This window comes from Melospiza georgiana, chromosome 7 (genome assembly GCF_028018845.1).
Source record: "Melospiza georgiana isolate bMelGeo1 chromosome 7, bMelGeo1.pri, whole genome shotgun sequence".
NCBI lineage: Eukaryota > Metazoa > Chordata > Aves > Passeriformes > Passerellidae > Melospiza > Melospiza georgiana.
Genome location: NC_080436.1, coordinates 21,015,024 through 21,032,543, shown reverse-complemented (window position 1 = coordinate 21,032,543; position 17,520 = coordinate 21,015,024). Strand labels below are relative to the sequence as shown.

The window sequence follows — 17,520 nt, the reverse complement described above, 5'->3', positions numbered from 1 at the left end:
TAATGTTTCCAATTCTGCAACCAAATTTTAGAGGTGCGCTCTAGCATAACTGAAGTGTGTTAAAAATTGACTACAAGAGTAGCAATTATCAAAAACTAAACACAACAGCCTAGAGATAAATTACTAAGTAACAATTTTCTGAATATAAATGTGTCCCTCTCATGTATTTTCCATCTTTTCAAAGTACATAACTTCTGCACCATGATTCCTTGGTTTTCTTTTTCATTTCCCACTTTCAAAGTTTCCAGAAAAAAATGCATATTGAGCAAGATGAATCTGGATCACATTTTCCTTTATGTGGTCATTTTAATTCTATGAGATGGAAGTAATGACTAAGGCATCTTTGGAAAGTGGGTCTCAAAACACAGATAATTACATGAAAATCTTTGTGTGTGTATACAGACACATGTACAGAAAAGCATCCATGTCAGCCCTGGGGAAAAAAACCCAACCCAAACCAAAAATGACAACCCACTCCCCTCCAAAAATCAAAAAAACCCCAACAAAAACCAAAAAGAAAACAAAAAGAAAACAAACAAAACAGAAAATCAACCACAAAACCCTCAAATGTATTCTTAAGAGACTAATAGGAAAAGATCCACAGAAATTTTGACAGAACATCTGAGTACTGCTTCTACAGGCACAGTGACTGAATGAATCACTGTCGTCCAATTTCTTCCTGGCAGCATGGCTGGAATTACAGAGATCTAAAGTCTCCTGATTGAACTCTTTTTGAAACCTGGACCCTGGCTTTGTGTGATTCGTGCTCATGTCTGAATAAACAGAAAGTAGAAATATTCTATACAGGGAAGGTTTTCCTGTATAAAGCTAATCACTAGTAGCAGGGAAACAGTTCTCAGACCTAGGCAAATACTGTTCTGTACACCAAGCCCATTTTAATGACATTCTTGAAGTGATAAATGTATTATCACACAAACAGCATGTATTTCCCTTCATATAATCTAGTTAGAGTCAAGAAGTTTAACTTACATGCCCTCTTTTAAATTTTTTGCATTACAAAAGGTCATGTTCACAATCAGCCAACCTTAACAGTCATAAAATTTGGTTCATTAGACATCGAGAGGCATTAGCAAAGGCTAACAGTACTCAATGCTACACATGAAAATTAGATCAAATGTTTGCAATCCAAACGAGTTACAAATTTTAGATCCATTTTAGTTTAAAAGGGCTGCATGTAAGCATTTGAATGTGGCTAAATCAGCAATCTAAGTCTACATCAACACATTGTAAGGTGTTAAATCACGAATGTTTGGTTTTGATCACTAAAAATAACTGCCTTCTAGAAGATTGTCAGCCTGGTTTTGTAATTTGCCTTTTTTTGAATCTGTCCCTTCTAGTAGAGATGTACTTAGTTACAATATATCCCTTGTGTTTGATGGAGACTGGAGACTCACTAATTATAATTAGCATGACCAGCTTTTCTCTTGAAGCCTGAAAATGGAAACAGCATTTAAAATACCTTATACATGCTGTAGCTTATTAAATAACATTAAAGATTCATCATCTTCTTTGGGTATTATTGAAAACCTTCCGTTAAAAAAGAGATTTAACCCATTTGCTTTGCCCTTTAGTCTTCATTTACCTGTCAGGATGAATAGTAGAGAGCACAAAGACAAGGAGAATGACATCCAGGATCTCATCTGGAAAAGGATAGGGTAAAGCATCATCACACACATCATGAACAAAGGCAGAACACCAGGCTGAATTGTAGGACGAATGTGACTGTCAGGAAAAAGATGAAAAGAGGCACAGAGAGAACAGTAGTAGTTAATACGTTTACTGTGACTCAAGAAACATTTTTTCTTCAATTATTCTGCATTGTAAAACATCTCATATAAAAGCCTATTCTGTCCGGTATCTTACTCAAGCTGAGAAGCAAGCTCACTGATGGTATTCATTCCTCTCTGCATACAGTATGACTTTGTTCTTTGGAATATTGAAAACTTCAGTTAAAAGTTGTCAAAGCCATCACATTCTTTTTCATGAAGATGGCTTCCTGGCAGCCTCCTGAATTACAGGCTTGTAAGGTACTCTAAAGAGAGTGCATGAATTACCTTTACCAGCTCCACTGCTCCTGAAGCAAAATCACAACAGTACAGAAAGGTTCCAGGTGTATTGCTAGGAAAACAAAACCAACATCAGTTAGAAAATTATTAATGTATAAGATGAAAGTCTACATCAGTGTTCATGAAACTTCAGAGGGTCCTCTGGGCTTCTCCACAGGCTTGATCAAGCATGCTTTATTGATGTCTAGCACATGGAAAGCCACATAGGTTGTAATGAACCAACAGGGCAGAAAAATTCATAAGAATACCAACAGACAGCTAGTACAAAAAGAATTATAGCCTTGTCTGTGAGGAAGCAAAAAGGAAAAGAAAAAAGGTCACAGAGGGCTGTCAGAACTGATGACAATGTCCTGGTGCTGTAATGCATAAAATGCAATTAATAGGTCACATTTTCTTACAGGAGCACTGCATTATTAACCCATGGATGCAGCTTAGTTAGCAATATGATTTGGGCAGGGATGGAGAATTGCAAAAGTCACCCAGTTCTGCAGAAGTTTGGGGTTCCATGTGTCACCTTGCTGCTCTTTTGATTTGATTACGCATTACTGGTTATTGTACTCCATTATCTCCTTTGCTTTCCAACTAGGATGAATAAGAATTTCCTGCAGCACTGTATTCCCTTCTCTTCCCATCCAAGACTCAGCCAGCTGCAAATTTCCTTGTACCATTCATTAGATACTAGTAATTCTAGGGAGAAGTTTTTCACCTCGGAAGGATAAACTGAGAAAGCTACTCAAAACCCACAAAGAGATGACTTCATGATCAACTCGCGATCAATTTAATTAATTAAAAATATATTCAAGATTTTGGATAGATGGCTTCTTCAGAAGGGAATCAATAAACTCTGCCAGTGCCTGTAGATCTCACAGTATACACAGCTAAGCTAGTGACTTCTGAAGGCTCAACAGGAGAATGCTTCTGGAACAAAATATACTCCATGCTTGTTTGGTTTGCTGAGCAAAACCTTTATCAGCTCTGTGACCACCATGAGAATTGCTGAATTTACGTATTTATTATGAATGAGGACAAGCAGCCAGGCTTTGGACCCAGTCCAAAGTCCCTTTGGAAAGGTTGAGCTGATTACCTAATAGACTTGTTAGAATGTTGGGGTTTCTTTTGTTTTTTTAGAGCAGAATAGGAACTATTCTATGTAACTAACTATGTAAAAAGTCCACTTAAGACAAAGACATGGCTTGATCTGCATGGTGTTTTCATGACACACTGTATTAAAAAGCACTAACTTAAATTTTAAGGGAGGCAGGGGGAAGAGGTTTAAGAGTTACATCACTAACTTTAGTGAAATTTTCTTTTGTAACCAGGGTACACTTGCTTGACACTGGCATGTTTTTATATGCACATAATTATATGCATATAGATACATTATTTTATATGCATGTAATTGCCAGAATGGCAATTTTTAGATTATTAAATTCAGAGTAAAACCAACTGTTCTGTAATGCCAAGCCTGCTTGGAGATTAAGAGATCTTTCCATTAGGTCATATACAAGACAAACAAGCAAGTTGTTCAATCTATCAACCAAGGTGATTGACTGAAGGATTTACACATGAATAGAGATCTCCAGGAAAAATACCTAAGGAGTAGTTTCTTAATTATCAGAAATGCCAATCTATGACTAATGCCTCCTGTGAGGAAAACACAAAAGTTTGTCTCATCTTTTTCAACACAGCCACGTGATATCTTTTTCTATATAGGGTTCCTTTCAAAGTTTTCATATGAAACCAGGCTCTCCTTTCACTACATACTGTCTAAAGCAAAGCATTTGCCGTGGGATGAAGATGCATTGATAACAGAGGTATCATGTATGACTCTGGTGCATCACTTAATTCCTCCTGTTGCATTTCCATATCTGTAAAATGGAGAATTTTTGTATAATGGTGATACTAGCAATCAGAATTCATTGATAGAATAATGAATCATGTTGCTCTCAAGCTCTTAAAGGCATGAAAAAAAAGAAATCTATTTCAACCCTTGAAATATACATATCCTTTCCAATAAAACCTTCCTGCCTACATGGATGGGAGGACAAGCTGTCATAACAGTTTTTTCTAAAACTGAAAGCTAAGTGGATTAAGACGTTTCAATACATTAAGTAATGTGATATAGGACTTGTGCCTTGACACTAAAACCACAAGTAATGTGACAAATATACCAGCCAATTCAGAAAAAATAGAACTTCTTTCCAGTAGCTCACATGCCATTATCTATGGTCTCTATAATTTTGGCCTTTTGAAGAGATACCTGGTAGCTTTACAGTGATCTATAAGACAAGAGAATATTTAATCTGCCTGAGATTAACTGTAAGAACTCAGTCTGAATGCACTCAGAGACAAACTTTGTCAGCAAATATGATCCCCCAAGACCAGGGTGGAGCAACATGAGGAGTATCCTATACTGATGGCACCAATATTATTTGTAGTTTGACACACTAAGAATCTCAGCACTGTAAAATGGTTCACTCAATGCTTCCTGCAGCACAGATCCAGCACCAACATTTGGTGAAAATGAAGATATGAACACAACGTTCATATTTGGAAATCCAACACAATTTACCATAGAACTTTCAGAATAGGAAAGACACTGTTTCCAGCTCCACAGCCAACCTAAAATCAGAAGAGAAAGATAAAATCAAAATAAATGAGCAAACAAAACCTTTTTTTGCTATCTTTGTCTTAAATTAGTTGGCCAGTAGGACCCATTAGACTTGAAGGTATGTTGGCCAGAAAAGGTATAATCAGCTAATACCACAGTTCTCAAATCATGTACATGATCATGTTTCTCCCCAATGTCTTTCTGAAGTTAAAAGAGAATTAGTCTCTCAAACTGCATAAGAAAATGCAATACTCTTGTCCAATTTCACCATTTGGCAAGAATGCAGCAAGTACTTGCACTTTGAGACAAAGCACTTAAACTCACACCTATCCTGAGGAAATAAAAATCCTGACTTTCAATGAAAATGGAATCTGACAATCTAGCCCTATTCTAACTATGGAAAAACTGTAACGGGAAAACCAAGTCCAGATTTAGGTTTCTCTCAAAGGTTCTGCCATAAATGAATGTAGTATGTATAATTCCAAAGGCTTGCTTTCCTGATACTTAGTAAGGGTCTTCATGAGATTTTTTAGTAATTCTGTGGAGTTCTGTAGATGTGCAGAACATTTGCAGTGCATTACCTCTAATATTCGGTAAGTGGCATCACAACCAGGGAAGGATTCGACCTTGCCAAGTTCTTCTCCACACTTTTTACCTTGAGGGCTGGCAGTAAGAGCTTTCACTTGATTTTTATTATATACATATCCTTGTACAGCAGTAGAACCAGATCCATAATTTTTCTCCCAGTATTTTTCTCCTTCTTCAAACATTCCATTTTTGAGTGTAAAACTGTTGTCATTATTTATTTTTGTGTGTTCCAAAGATATTTTTTCTGTTTTGAACTCTTCTCTCCTTTTTTCTGGAAGAATTTCTGGAAACTCCAGAAACAGCCAATTGCGATCCTTGAAAAAGTTATTTTTATGTGTCTTGTAAAATTCATTCCAATATTTACTGGCTTCTCTCTCATATTTATCTGAAATTAAAACAGAACAAAACCTTGGTGAATATGAACTTAGCTAGAAAACACTCTAAAACAACATATAATTTGGACCTCAAATATACAGTTTAAAAATCCATAGTTCCACACATTGTACATTTAAATTAAAATACATGGATTTTGTGTCTCACCTTAACTTGTGCTCAAAATAACTCCTATGAGGGTTTAACTAGATTTTATGACACTTAGGAAGGGGTTGACAGGCTTACAGCATATTTTTAAAAGTGTAGTGACATCATAGAACAGCACCACCAAAATACACAATCTAAAGATTCTTAGACAAGCTTTCATGCTCTAATTATAAAAAAATGCATCTTTTCAATTATTTAAGAAATAGTTTTCAAATGTAAGAATTGAAATTCTTTCATGCTTTATGAAATTCTGTAATCAATTGCAAATTTGTTGGTACCTCATCCCTATTTAAAAAACAAATCCAGTTCTGTGCACTGGACTGATAAATGCTACTGCACAGCAAATAGACAATAATTCACACCTAAGCATTCAACAATACAGAAGGAACATACTTGCTTTCTTATTTTCAAAACACTTCAGAGTCTTACAACAGACTTTTGTGTTCACTTTTAATTCACAAAACATTCTAACTAAGTGTCAGAATGTCAGAAAGTAGGACTGGAAGGGATTTCACACAATCAGGGAATTCACATCCCTCCTTCACAAACATCTGTTCAACTTATTCTTAAAATACCACCTTTCACACACAACTTTCTTTAGTAATATAATACAGTCCTTAATTTTCTACACAGTTAGAAACCTTTTCCACTGTCTACCTAAGAACTTCCATCTTGCAATTAGGTCAAGCAATTCTCGTCCCAGATAGGGATCAAGCAGACAAAGCAAAGATTACTCTCTTTTCTCTTTGTAACATCTATTTACATATTTGAAGTATTTTACTATGCCTCCATAAACAATCTATTTTCTAGATTGTCTAAAACTAACTCTCTTCTTTTTGATTTTTAGACTTCTGATAATTTCTATTTTTCTTTAGATTCTCTTCAATTGATTTACTACTTTGGGTGTTTTATTCTGGCAAAGGCATTATAATTGCAGAGAAAAAGGAGTATTTTATGAGGCTTCCAGGTTGCAATCCTGTTTATAACTCCCAGCTTGCCATTTTGCAACAGCATGACACTGCTGATTCAGCTAGTGATTCACCACAACTCTCAGATCTTCTTCTGCAAAATGACTACCAAGCCAATTGTTCCAAAACCTAGTTTGTTTTTTTTCTCAAGGAATTACTCTGAAGCAAAGAAATCTGCACTCATTTTTAGCAAATTTATATATTTCAGATTATTTTTTCCAATGTTTGTCCAAATCTTTCTGAATCTCAATCCTGTCCTTCACCATACTTAAAACACATTTTCACTTAACACCATCTTCAAGTCTCTAATTTCCCGAGGTCACTAATGAAAATACCAAGCAGAACTGGACACAGAATAAAATACTCCTCTGCCCAGCACAGCCTTCCATTCTGAAAGGCTCTCTCCAGGCATTCATTCACCCAAAAGCAGTTTCATTAGCTCTCACTTGCCTAACTTGCTTATGAAAATGTCAAGTAAAGCAAATCAGAAGCCTGACTAAGGATAAACTTCAGGACATCTGCTGCTTTTCCCTTATCCCCAGGGCTTGTAACCTTCTCCAAGAAGAAAATTAGCTTGATTTTATGTGATTTATCCTTGAAAAAATATTTGTTGGCCAGTATTCATCTCCTTTGTTCTTCTGATCCCAACGTCTGCAAGCTCTGGATGCACTCTTCCAGTATTTTTCCAGAAACTAAAACCAATTATCTGACTCTTATTTTTTTCCCACCTCCTTTTTTAAAAAGCAAATATTCTCTTTTCTGCTTTTCCACTCATCCATGTACTCTATGGATGTACTTTGTAACCTGCTCTTTCTCACTTCAAGAACAAAATCTTTCCTCCTTCTCACTAGCACTAATTGTGCTAGCCACTGGACTGGACCTAGCTAACCCTTTCAAAGGAAGGCTGATAAAAAGATAAGAATTACAGCTTTTCAATGTCTCTTTTGTTGATGGTTTTCCCTTCCTTATCCCTCCTAAAGTACCAAATAAATTTTTTTTTCTTGTTTTTCCCCCTTATTTTCAAAGCATTTGGAGAACTATCTTGCTACCCCTCACATCTCTTGCTGCAAAAGTGTACCTCATATAATGTGCTGCCTTTCCTGTTTTGTTCTCACTCATACCAACACATTAGTTCTTTTAATATAAATGTACAGAGTAAATGTACAGTGCACTTCCACTACTCTCTTTAAATCTTAACATATTATTTCCTAAATTGCTACAGCTTTTCAGAGATAAACAAGGCTGAGAATTATCATTAGAGGCACAGACAGGCAGTGGGAAGTGGTAAGGAGGTGGCAGAATGCCTTGTCCTAGAAATCTGCATAATGTTTTAAAATTAACATTTAATACATCCAATTGTATTATTAAAGGGCAGGACCCAGCCCTATAATTGTAATTGTACAGGCCTGTTTTATATTTAGAGTTCAGAGTTGACTGAGGTCATATATCAGATTTCAACAGTTTAAGTTGCATTTATAGATTGCTCAGCTTCAGTATAAAAACCAAAACCCTTCTAGTCAAAAGATTCTTTAATTATTATCACCCCTTGCTATAGTCACAATTTTCCTACAAGTCTGCTCAGAATCCTTGAACTTAAATTCACATCAAGTTTTCCAGATTTCAGAACTGAAGGAAAGAAATAGCTAAAGTCAGCCTTTCAAACTGTATTAGTATGGAATGACATGGGTTTAAGTGAAGGAACACTTTACTTTGCATTGTTGCACTGGGCATTCCTGCATCTTTGTGTAATAACATGCATGCAGTATTATCAAATTTTTATTTCATTTTGTGCATTTAATTAGCCTACCCACAAAATACTCCAAAGCATGTAAAGATTGCATAACTTAAAAACATAAACTTCCAAGAAAAAAAAAAACCCAACCAAACAAAAAGACCAACCAACCAACCACAACAACCAAACCTCCCACCAAAAAAAAACCAAACCAAAAAACCAAAAAAACCTTTACTTTGTCAATCAATTTTTCTACATAACACAACCTTCAACTGCTAGCAAGCATGCCTGAGAAGAAACCGCACATGGTAATATGGAAATCAAATTCCTAAATGTAGTATCATGACTTCATTCAGTTCCACTGCTCTTGCTTTAAAAAGGCTCATCAGAGCTCTTCTGCTTCAGTAATATAATAGCATTGGTGAAATCTGTCTTTTTTCCCCTCACTGTAGTTTTCAAGGCCCCAAAATAACCTGCTCATTAGCCTTGGTCTGGTCCATTGTTTACACAAATAGGCCAAAATGTACTTCCATTTGCAGAATGAAGCTGAAGCTTTCTGAAGGAACACTATCAGCAATGCTCACCTATTCAAACTCTAAACAGAGGGGCATTCATAAGAAATGTCCTTGGATTCTTGTGTTTCATGGCAATAGCCAAATGCCTGATTATTCCATTTCTCACCAGTACAAACTAACTTCTAATTGATTGTAGATGAAGAATGCAAGATTCCATGAGCACACAGCCACACAGCTTACTTTTCAATTACAAGCTCTTTTTCAGCTCTTTGTACAAATCAAGTTAATATATTAGATGTAATTTTTGAAAAACAAGCATTGTACTTCTGTATGTAGATAAAAAATGTGAGAGGTAACAGAGAAAGGCAGGCTGACAATTTCAGAGTATTCCAGGTGATGAAGGGCACACAATGCAAGGCACATTCTCAGGTAATTCAAACAAACTCCAACATGTGCCTTTGTTACACCAAGGCATAGGATCATAACAACACTATCTGGCAGATTCATGACATGCTAAGTAAACTGAGGCACAGATATCCAAGTGACTACTTTCAGAACATCCTCCTAACAGAAGAATAAATGAAGAATCCAGTCTTCTATGCTACTATCAAGTTGATATTCCAGCTTTAGCATTCATAACCACCCTGGAGTTTAGTCTATGGTTTAGTTTGCCAGTTTGAAACTAGAGCTATCACTCTTCAGAAATCCAGAATACAATTAATTTCCTTCTGAAGACAGGCACAAAACTCCTCAATCCCTTAGAGAGCAGACTATGGAGGATGTATTGGAACACCTTCCACACAAAGTGGACACATGGATTCCTGAGGCACTCCCTGGCAAAGGCAGCAAGCTGGGACCACTGCAACTTGTATGGCATTTAACAGAAATACAGTGCAATGAACAAACACAAGCTCTCTAAATAGTTCCCAAATCACTGAAAAGCATTTGAATATTGTATATGGGAATCTTCATCTCCAGCACTCTAGCTGATTGCAAATTCATTCCCTTTGATTCTGTAAAAGCCTTGTGTAGTAGAAGTTGTATTCTGGAGGACTGCAAAACGGGTCAGAACAACTGCACCATCCTGATGCATGTGTTTTACACAGAGTCTACTGCCACCCCAATTGTAAAACTGTTCAAATAAGAGACTGTACTGTTAGGAAAAACACACTGTGAGTTCTTTTGAGGCAACAAAGGGAAAAAAAAAACAAATTAAAAAATTTAGATAAAAGAATGCAGAAATAAAAAAAAATGTTCCTGAACTCTGTAAATCTTCAATTATTTTAATAAAGAGCATTAAAAATTTTTTATACCATTTGAAATTTGTTACCTTGGTCTTCTGATTGAACTTTCACAAGAGAATTCTCTGTTGCTTTTTTCTTGGCATTCTCTTCTTCTTCTTGTGACCATTGCATGTGGTCCCTGCAGAAGGCAATTGAAGCAACAGCTTTTCAACAGGGTTTTTCATAATATTTTTTCCCAGGAAAAACAGTCATGAATTAGCTACACTGTCTCAAATACCTTTTTTTTATTTTTGAGTGCAAGCAAATGACCACAAGGAGACTGACAGTTAAAACCTAAGTTTCAGTGTATGATAGATAAAAATTAATTACTAATTAGGTAAAAGCCAAGTGATTAAGAAACATGTTTCAACTGCCAAAAGACTGAAGTAGCATGTATTTCTTTTATTAATATCAGGATTATATGTATCTTACAAATTGAGTGTGTTTACAGGAGTGTATTTTGAGTGTCCATTAGAACTGTATTTAGCTGAATACAATAAGAGACCTACCAACAAACATCCTAATGCAAGAAACACCTCACATTAATAGTGTTTATGATGAGGAACTAAGGACTAGCAAAGAAATCAGCTGTTCTGAAACAGGGAGCATAATCCACCTATTCAATTGGAACAGGTGGAATTGATGAACAGGATTTTACTTTTCTGAGGAACAGAGATAGGTAATATTAAAAAAAAAAAACCAAATGAGAATGAGACAAGTCAAGCAGTGCTGCAATGTTTCCAAAGTCTATGCCATCTATACTTGTGTACAGTGGTTACCTAAATGTTATGTTAATCCATGGTCACAGAACCAAGCCCAGATCTGACCCTGGTGACTAAACTGCCTTCCCTGCAGATTCTGGTTTGGATCAGACCACAGTGGGGAGTACCCAAAAATGTGCTGCAGGACGGTTTCAAAAGCCAATCAGCTGTCCCTCCAAATTGTCCAGTCTGAACAGATTAAATTAGATAATATAATTCAAGTAATCTATTAGATCCTAATCCTACTGAAATGAGCTAAGTGAAAGCCCAAGACTAAAATTCCATTGGTTACTATGGGAAAAGGAAGAAGGTGCCAACTTGAAAAGAGTTGATTGTCTCTAAAAGCTAATGAGCATCTTCCTTTTCCGTAGTTGGTGACATATAGGTAATTTAATTCTTAGACCTTCACTGTTCCTCTTTTGTTAATTGTGGGAGACTAATTGGTATGTATTTGTCTGCTTGCCTCAGACTTGATTTCCGCCTCTCTACTGAAATATTTCTCATTATTGTCCCCAGCAGGTTGCCTCTCCCCTTCCTGTATTTGTTCATATACCAAATGTTCCTGTGCAGTGTCATGGCTCTGACAGACTCGCTGCAGTCGAATAAAAGTGAGTGACCGAAGCACTGCCAGGCAGACATCCTCTTGGAAAGACTTGCTTCCCTCCCTGCTATCACCAGTGCTGACCTTGCCTATTCCAGCAAGCTGAAACCAAGGACTATTCAGATGGCAATAATACACAGTCAGCCCTTCTGACAGATGACTTGCTGCTCTGTAATCTTTAGCTGATCAATTTTAATCCATCACTGTGTGTCTGTCAGAGCCCTCAGGGGCTCCACACACAATACTAAAGGTGCCTGAAGCCCTCCATCTTCATTAACTGCCTTTTTTTTTCCCCTCCTTGGAAATTCATAAAGCTCCTTTTGGTGCTTTTGTTGAAATTTCCATATGGTAGATCTCAAATAGTACTGCTGCAGCACTTCTTGATCAAAATCTACAAAAGAGGGGTCATTGCATAGCTCTTACAGCAATTATTTACATATATAGATGCTTCACATGAGGCAGCTCCTTCAGCAACACAAGCTGGTAGGAACATGGGACACATAAGAATTCTAAGCACAGAAGTGTTTAAATACAGAAGTGTTTTAAGCTGAACACTGAGGCAGGAAAGCAAGCTATCCATTTTAACCACACCAGGAACTGTTAACATGAGTAGGCCTGATATGAGATCAAACAATGCTGCTTTCAGCCTATTCAACTTAGTCTTTTTCTGTTACCTTGTTTGCTAACTTAGGGTTTAATTATCTCTGTGATAATGTAAAAACTGGTTCAATGACTGACCTGAACAGAAGCAGGCATTTTTTTGCCAGTGTTTAGCATCATTCATTACTTCTCTCTCAAAATGACAGAAAAGCACCACAATAGACATCTAAAGCATTAGTTCCCAAATTTAATTTACTTAGTATTTCTAGCAGCAATGGTAGCAGCTCTTGTCTCTCTGCCAATTCACACAAAAAGAATGCCACTTTATGAACTAACAAAGATGATGAGTGGAAAACAAAAGGACATCATACATCAATGTTAGAGAAGACAAATACCTTATGCTTACCCTGTATAATCTATTTAGCACTACCACCACATCCTAATTCTCCTTATCTCCCTAGTGAGAACCCTGCCAATGTAATGAGCTTCAGAAACAATGACCTAACCCCCAGCACAGCCAGGTTCTTGACTTATCAAGACCTTCACAACTTCAATGCACCTCTGCTTCAATTCAATTTCCCCTGTTTTCCCATCTGAGCTACATAGATTCATCTGCAGATCCACTTTCTGAACAACCCTGCTTCTTCACTTCCATCTACACAATCCATTCCAACCACCTGCATCAAAGTTTGGTAACTCTATGTTAGACTGTCACCAAATAGTAGCAGGTAAAACTGAAGCTACACATGACCAATTTTTTTGGAAGGAAATTATAAAACAAACAAACAGACAGAGTTTCATCAAAAAACAATGTTACAGAAAAAGGGTGGTCCTTTTCTTAAAATCTTTTCCTCCCTTGATTATATAGCCTACACTTCAATCAGCATTTACACCTGATTTTACATTTTATGTAAAGGATTCATCCACCTAGCAGGAAGCATGAAGCCTGGAAGATGCTTAAGAACTACATTGCATGTAGATTTATGAAACACAAACTTTACACTCTTAACACAATAATCAGACAGCTTCCAGCTCCCTTGACCAAGGAAGTATAGCCAACTCCACATTTAGCCTAAAAGTGGTATGCATTAGGGAGCTAATCCAGTATGCAACATATTGTACCTAGAAACTTTCTGCCATTTTAAATAACATGGACTATCTTATCTCTAGATCCTCTGTCTCCTAATTGATTACTGATCACTAACAATATTTGATTTCACTCCTTGACTAACTATCAGCTGGGCAGCTTTTAACACAGGTCACTTGTGACAATCTCAGATTTCCTCTAGTGCTTCCTTCATGTGCCTATTCTGGCAGCACCATGTTTCATACACCCACCCACCCCATTATACCAGAGTAAACAGTATACAAAATTATATGAAAATGATCCTTGAAGAAACATCTCACCACATGTTATGCTCAAAGACCTTAGAAGGATCAGTTAAAATGCGTGATCCGAGTGGAACCGTTGGTCGTCTGTTACTTTGGTGCCTGTGTTGCATCTTGGTTTTCCTCAGACATAAAGCAGAAAGCCTTGTAATGAAGTTTGTTGTGTTGAGAGACCTGAGAACACATTAAACTCAAATTACAGTTTGGCAGTAATGCAACTATTTATGTCACTTACATGAGAGACTGGTCAAATAGCCAAGAACGAGATTTACTAAAAATCATTTACTAAAATATCAATTCAAATGCTTTTTTAGAAAATGTCAACATCCCCTCAGTGTGCTGAAAGCCCAAATAATCCCAAAGTAGGCTACTGGAATGAAACCAGTCAAAAGATAAATTACCTGGTATCATTTCAAAGTCCTGTCAGAGAGGGGAAGGAAAAGAAATACACAGTAAAACAATAACCCAAGACTGATACTGTACCTTTACAAATGCAAGCAAGAAATGATCAGTAAAGAAACCACTTCTTCTAGTGGGGACACACTGTCAGCAAAATTGACATTTTTCACCCCACTCATTTTTTTTTCAAAAGATTTCACTCTGGAACTATGACTATGGTTTTATGCTTGTAAATAGGAAATTAAATATCTTGAAGTGTAAACATAGTGCACATAAAGCTTTCCAACATTTCTGCCATTTATTCTCCTGATCTCTGTTCGCTGCTGTCTTTGAAATGTAATTTTTATACATGTTTCATTTCTATCAATAGAAATTATAAAGTGATACAGATTTTTCTATTACATGTATAATTTTAACTTATATTCCAAGTAAAGTAAAATATAGCAATATCTTCATAAAGGGTCAATAATGAAAGAAAACAAGGGTGTGTATCTAGTATCAGCATTTTTGGTGGGTTTTTTGCATATTCTTGTTAATGTAAGCTTTCTATGAGACAAGTAAAATGAAACATCCCCCCAATACTTTTACTCTGATGGGCTTTTGTTCATTTTTCCTTAAAATTATTTTAAGTCCTATTTCATCCTGCCTTTTTTCTCTTGTTTTTTTGCAGTGTGCTTCCATAAAAACCACACATACATATTTAATGCACTGGAAATCCAAAACATAGTTACAAGAGAAAAGGCACAAGGCACTACTAGAAAACATTCTGTGCAAATTGGTTGCATAGCAAAGATTTCTATCTCGAGGAAAATAGTAGTATTTCGTTTTGTACTGTTCCACAAGTTTTGTACTGTGAAAATTATTAATCTGTACACATCAATACAATGACTGGCAAAGGAATCACTTCAATTAAATTAACAATTCCTCATGAATCATGTACTTTTGAATGAGTCATGCTTTGAAAAGGGCATTGTTTATTCATTTTAAGCCTACAGAAAAAAAAAAGGAAAAAATATTAAAATTTCTTTTTATTTGTCGAAGTTTAAATAAAATGGAGTTTGCCTTATGGTTGAAAATGCCAAATAAAATCACTGTTAATTTTGGCTGCTGAGACTCTAATGTTATCATGACACAGAAGCATTGCCACACAGTGAAAATGTAACATTTAGGCCTATTTAAAAAATCAAAACTTCTTTTAATGTTAATGAGTTTATTGTGGTTGATTTTTTTTTTTGAAATGAGGCTCAGCAACCAAAACTCTTCCAATTTACACTTCAATTACTACAACTTTTTAATGGGTTTTATTTGAAAATATGCATGCATTTTTAATAAATAATCCATAATTATTAACACATATGGGATATAATGGAATAGTAATTATTATACATGAAAACTAAGGCATCATGACAATTTCTGCAAAATGTGTAATTTACATAAAGGCAATTAAAAATAAAATTATTGAAAATAAAAATAAAGAGATAGTCCTCCAAAACCCCAAAACCACAATCCAAAATTATTATTATTAAATTACAGAAATGCTTGGATAAAGATTCCATTATTACACTGCAAACTGTTTACAAATCCTCTTCCTCCCTCAATCATTTGAAAAAACCTGAGTTAGTATCTTGCATTTCCTGTGCCAGCATTGATATTCACCACAAAATACAATGATTCAGCTGCTAGGCTAGTCACATAATTTTTCTTGGCTTTCTAAATATCTCAATAAGAACATGAAAAGATGCACAGATGGGAACTACAGTCAGATGACTAAGATGGTCTTACATCAGTAAAATCCAGATATGCAAGCCTTTCTATGAAAAAGTGAGCCTTTGAGTGATAGTTGAACAATTTTAGCAGATAAATTCTGAAAATGTAAGGCAAGTGGGGTAAGTGAGGAAGTTTCCTGTTGTAATCTATGTTAAATGTGAATGAACTCCCTTGAGACATGCATGGACATCCCTGAGAGTTAGAAGTCATCCACAGATCATGAGATTAGTTGGCAACATGGCTACTAAAAGCTCAAAATGCATTAAATCACTTTTAAGCCTAAATTCCATTTTCTGAAGGGAGCCATTGCTCAATTGTTTAACTGAAGTTTGTTAATGAAACAGGCAAACACTCTTTCTTCTTGTCAGGTAAGATGATCATATCCCGAAGTTATGACAGTAAGAAATGTTGCCTGAAGGAATTAGGAGTTCTTTCCCTGTTCACAGTCAGACAGGAATACTTTAGGTTTGATTATTAATCAAAGAACTCAACTTTCATCTTTAAGGAAATTAACATAAAACTGAATTACAATAAAATTTTTTAAATTTTGTAGCAGCATAACTATTTTTCAGAAAAAAAAACTTAAAGAAACAACGCACTTTATAAGAATGTTGAAGAGCAACTTTGTTTCCCCATGGAGCACTGCCTTTTAAACTTTACAGCTTTGTCATTGTTACAACTGCAGATCAGGTGCTCAGTTTAACTGAGAAATGTTCAGAAATAAGTAAACACAGCATCTTTAATACAGTTTTTTGCAGGTGAACATGCAGAAGAATGCACACACATCAACTGCTAGCCAGACCTGAAGTTGGCATTAAATTAATTGATGTTGCCATTAAAACACTGAGCAGTCACAGCCATAGAAGAAAAATTAGATATAGGAGAAAAGCACTGCTCTAAGATTTTTTTAACAGTGAATTATACCCCAAAACATTTGTAAACCACTTAACTGATGAGTAAAATTCTTTAAAAGTATCTATTCTAAGAGAGATGTCAGAGGGAAAAAAAAAAACAACCAAACAAAAAGAACAGAAATAAACCTGCTACTTTTGTCCAAGAACCTAATTTAATGAACATATTGGATGAGAATATTTTGACATTTGGCCGATCCCCAACTACAAATCTAACAACTTCTTCCATCTCCAATTCTCCTAGGTTGACTATATAATGCTTTTATCCCCAGTCATCTTGTTCTGTTTATGCTGAATAAACTAAGCTACTCTACTACTTGTAGAGTCTTTGTTATAAAGACAAAAATAGCCTATATTAGGAACAGCATGTGCAGCTTTTGTTACATTCCTAGACAGAAAAGTATTCTGGAAACAATTCACTTCTGCTTGGTACCTAGAAGCTTATCTAGACAACATTTGACCATTAATCCCCAATGTTCTTCTGTAAAGCCTTGCTAATCTGTATTATCACCATCAAACACTACCAAAACTCAAAACACCTTACACTAAACAAGTGGCAAGTGGCAATCGGGAACAAAAAGGAAAAGAACACTCAAGACAGTGGTAACACAGAAGGTAGAACTATTAATTACCAGTGGTTATTTTTAAAAGACATGCATATTAATATTTCTTAATATTTCCAATCTGGTGGGGGTGACTTTACTGTCACCCAGACTCACTCATTAACTGAGTGCTTAATCCTATTCTACTTGACCAAGTGACTAATCA

General features: G+C 35.8%; 1 protein-coding gene across 3 annotated transcripts in view; it reads right to left on the bottom strand.

Moving 5' to 3' along the window:
• METTL8 (methyltransferase 8, tRNA N3-cytidine) overlaps positions 1-17,520 on the bottom strand; it is a 35,985-nt gene that overhangs the window by 10,678 nt on the left and 7,787 nt on the right. For all 3 annotated transcript variants that reach the window (XR_009114696.1, XM_058028571.1, XM_058028570.1), the window contains exons 3-8: positions 13,694-13,849; positions 10,372-10,463; positions 5,280-5,671; positions 4,660-4,709; positions 2,076-2,139; positions 1,604-1,743 (exon numbers count right to left, since the gene is read on the bottom strand). Coding sequence is in view for 2 of the 3 variants with exons in the window: in XM_058028571.1 (XP_057884554.1) it covers positions 1,604-1,743; positions 2,076-2,139; positions 4,660-4,709; positions 5,280-5,671; positions 10,372-10,463; positions 13,694-13,849 (894 nt within the window). In the remaining variant the exon portion in view is untranslated. The remainder of the gene's footprint in view (positions 1-1,603; positions 1,744-2,075; positions 2,140-4,659; positions 4,710-5,279; positions 5,672-10,371; positions 10,464-13,693; positions 13,850-17,520) is intronic.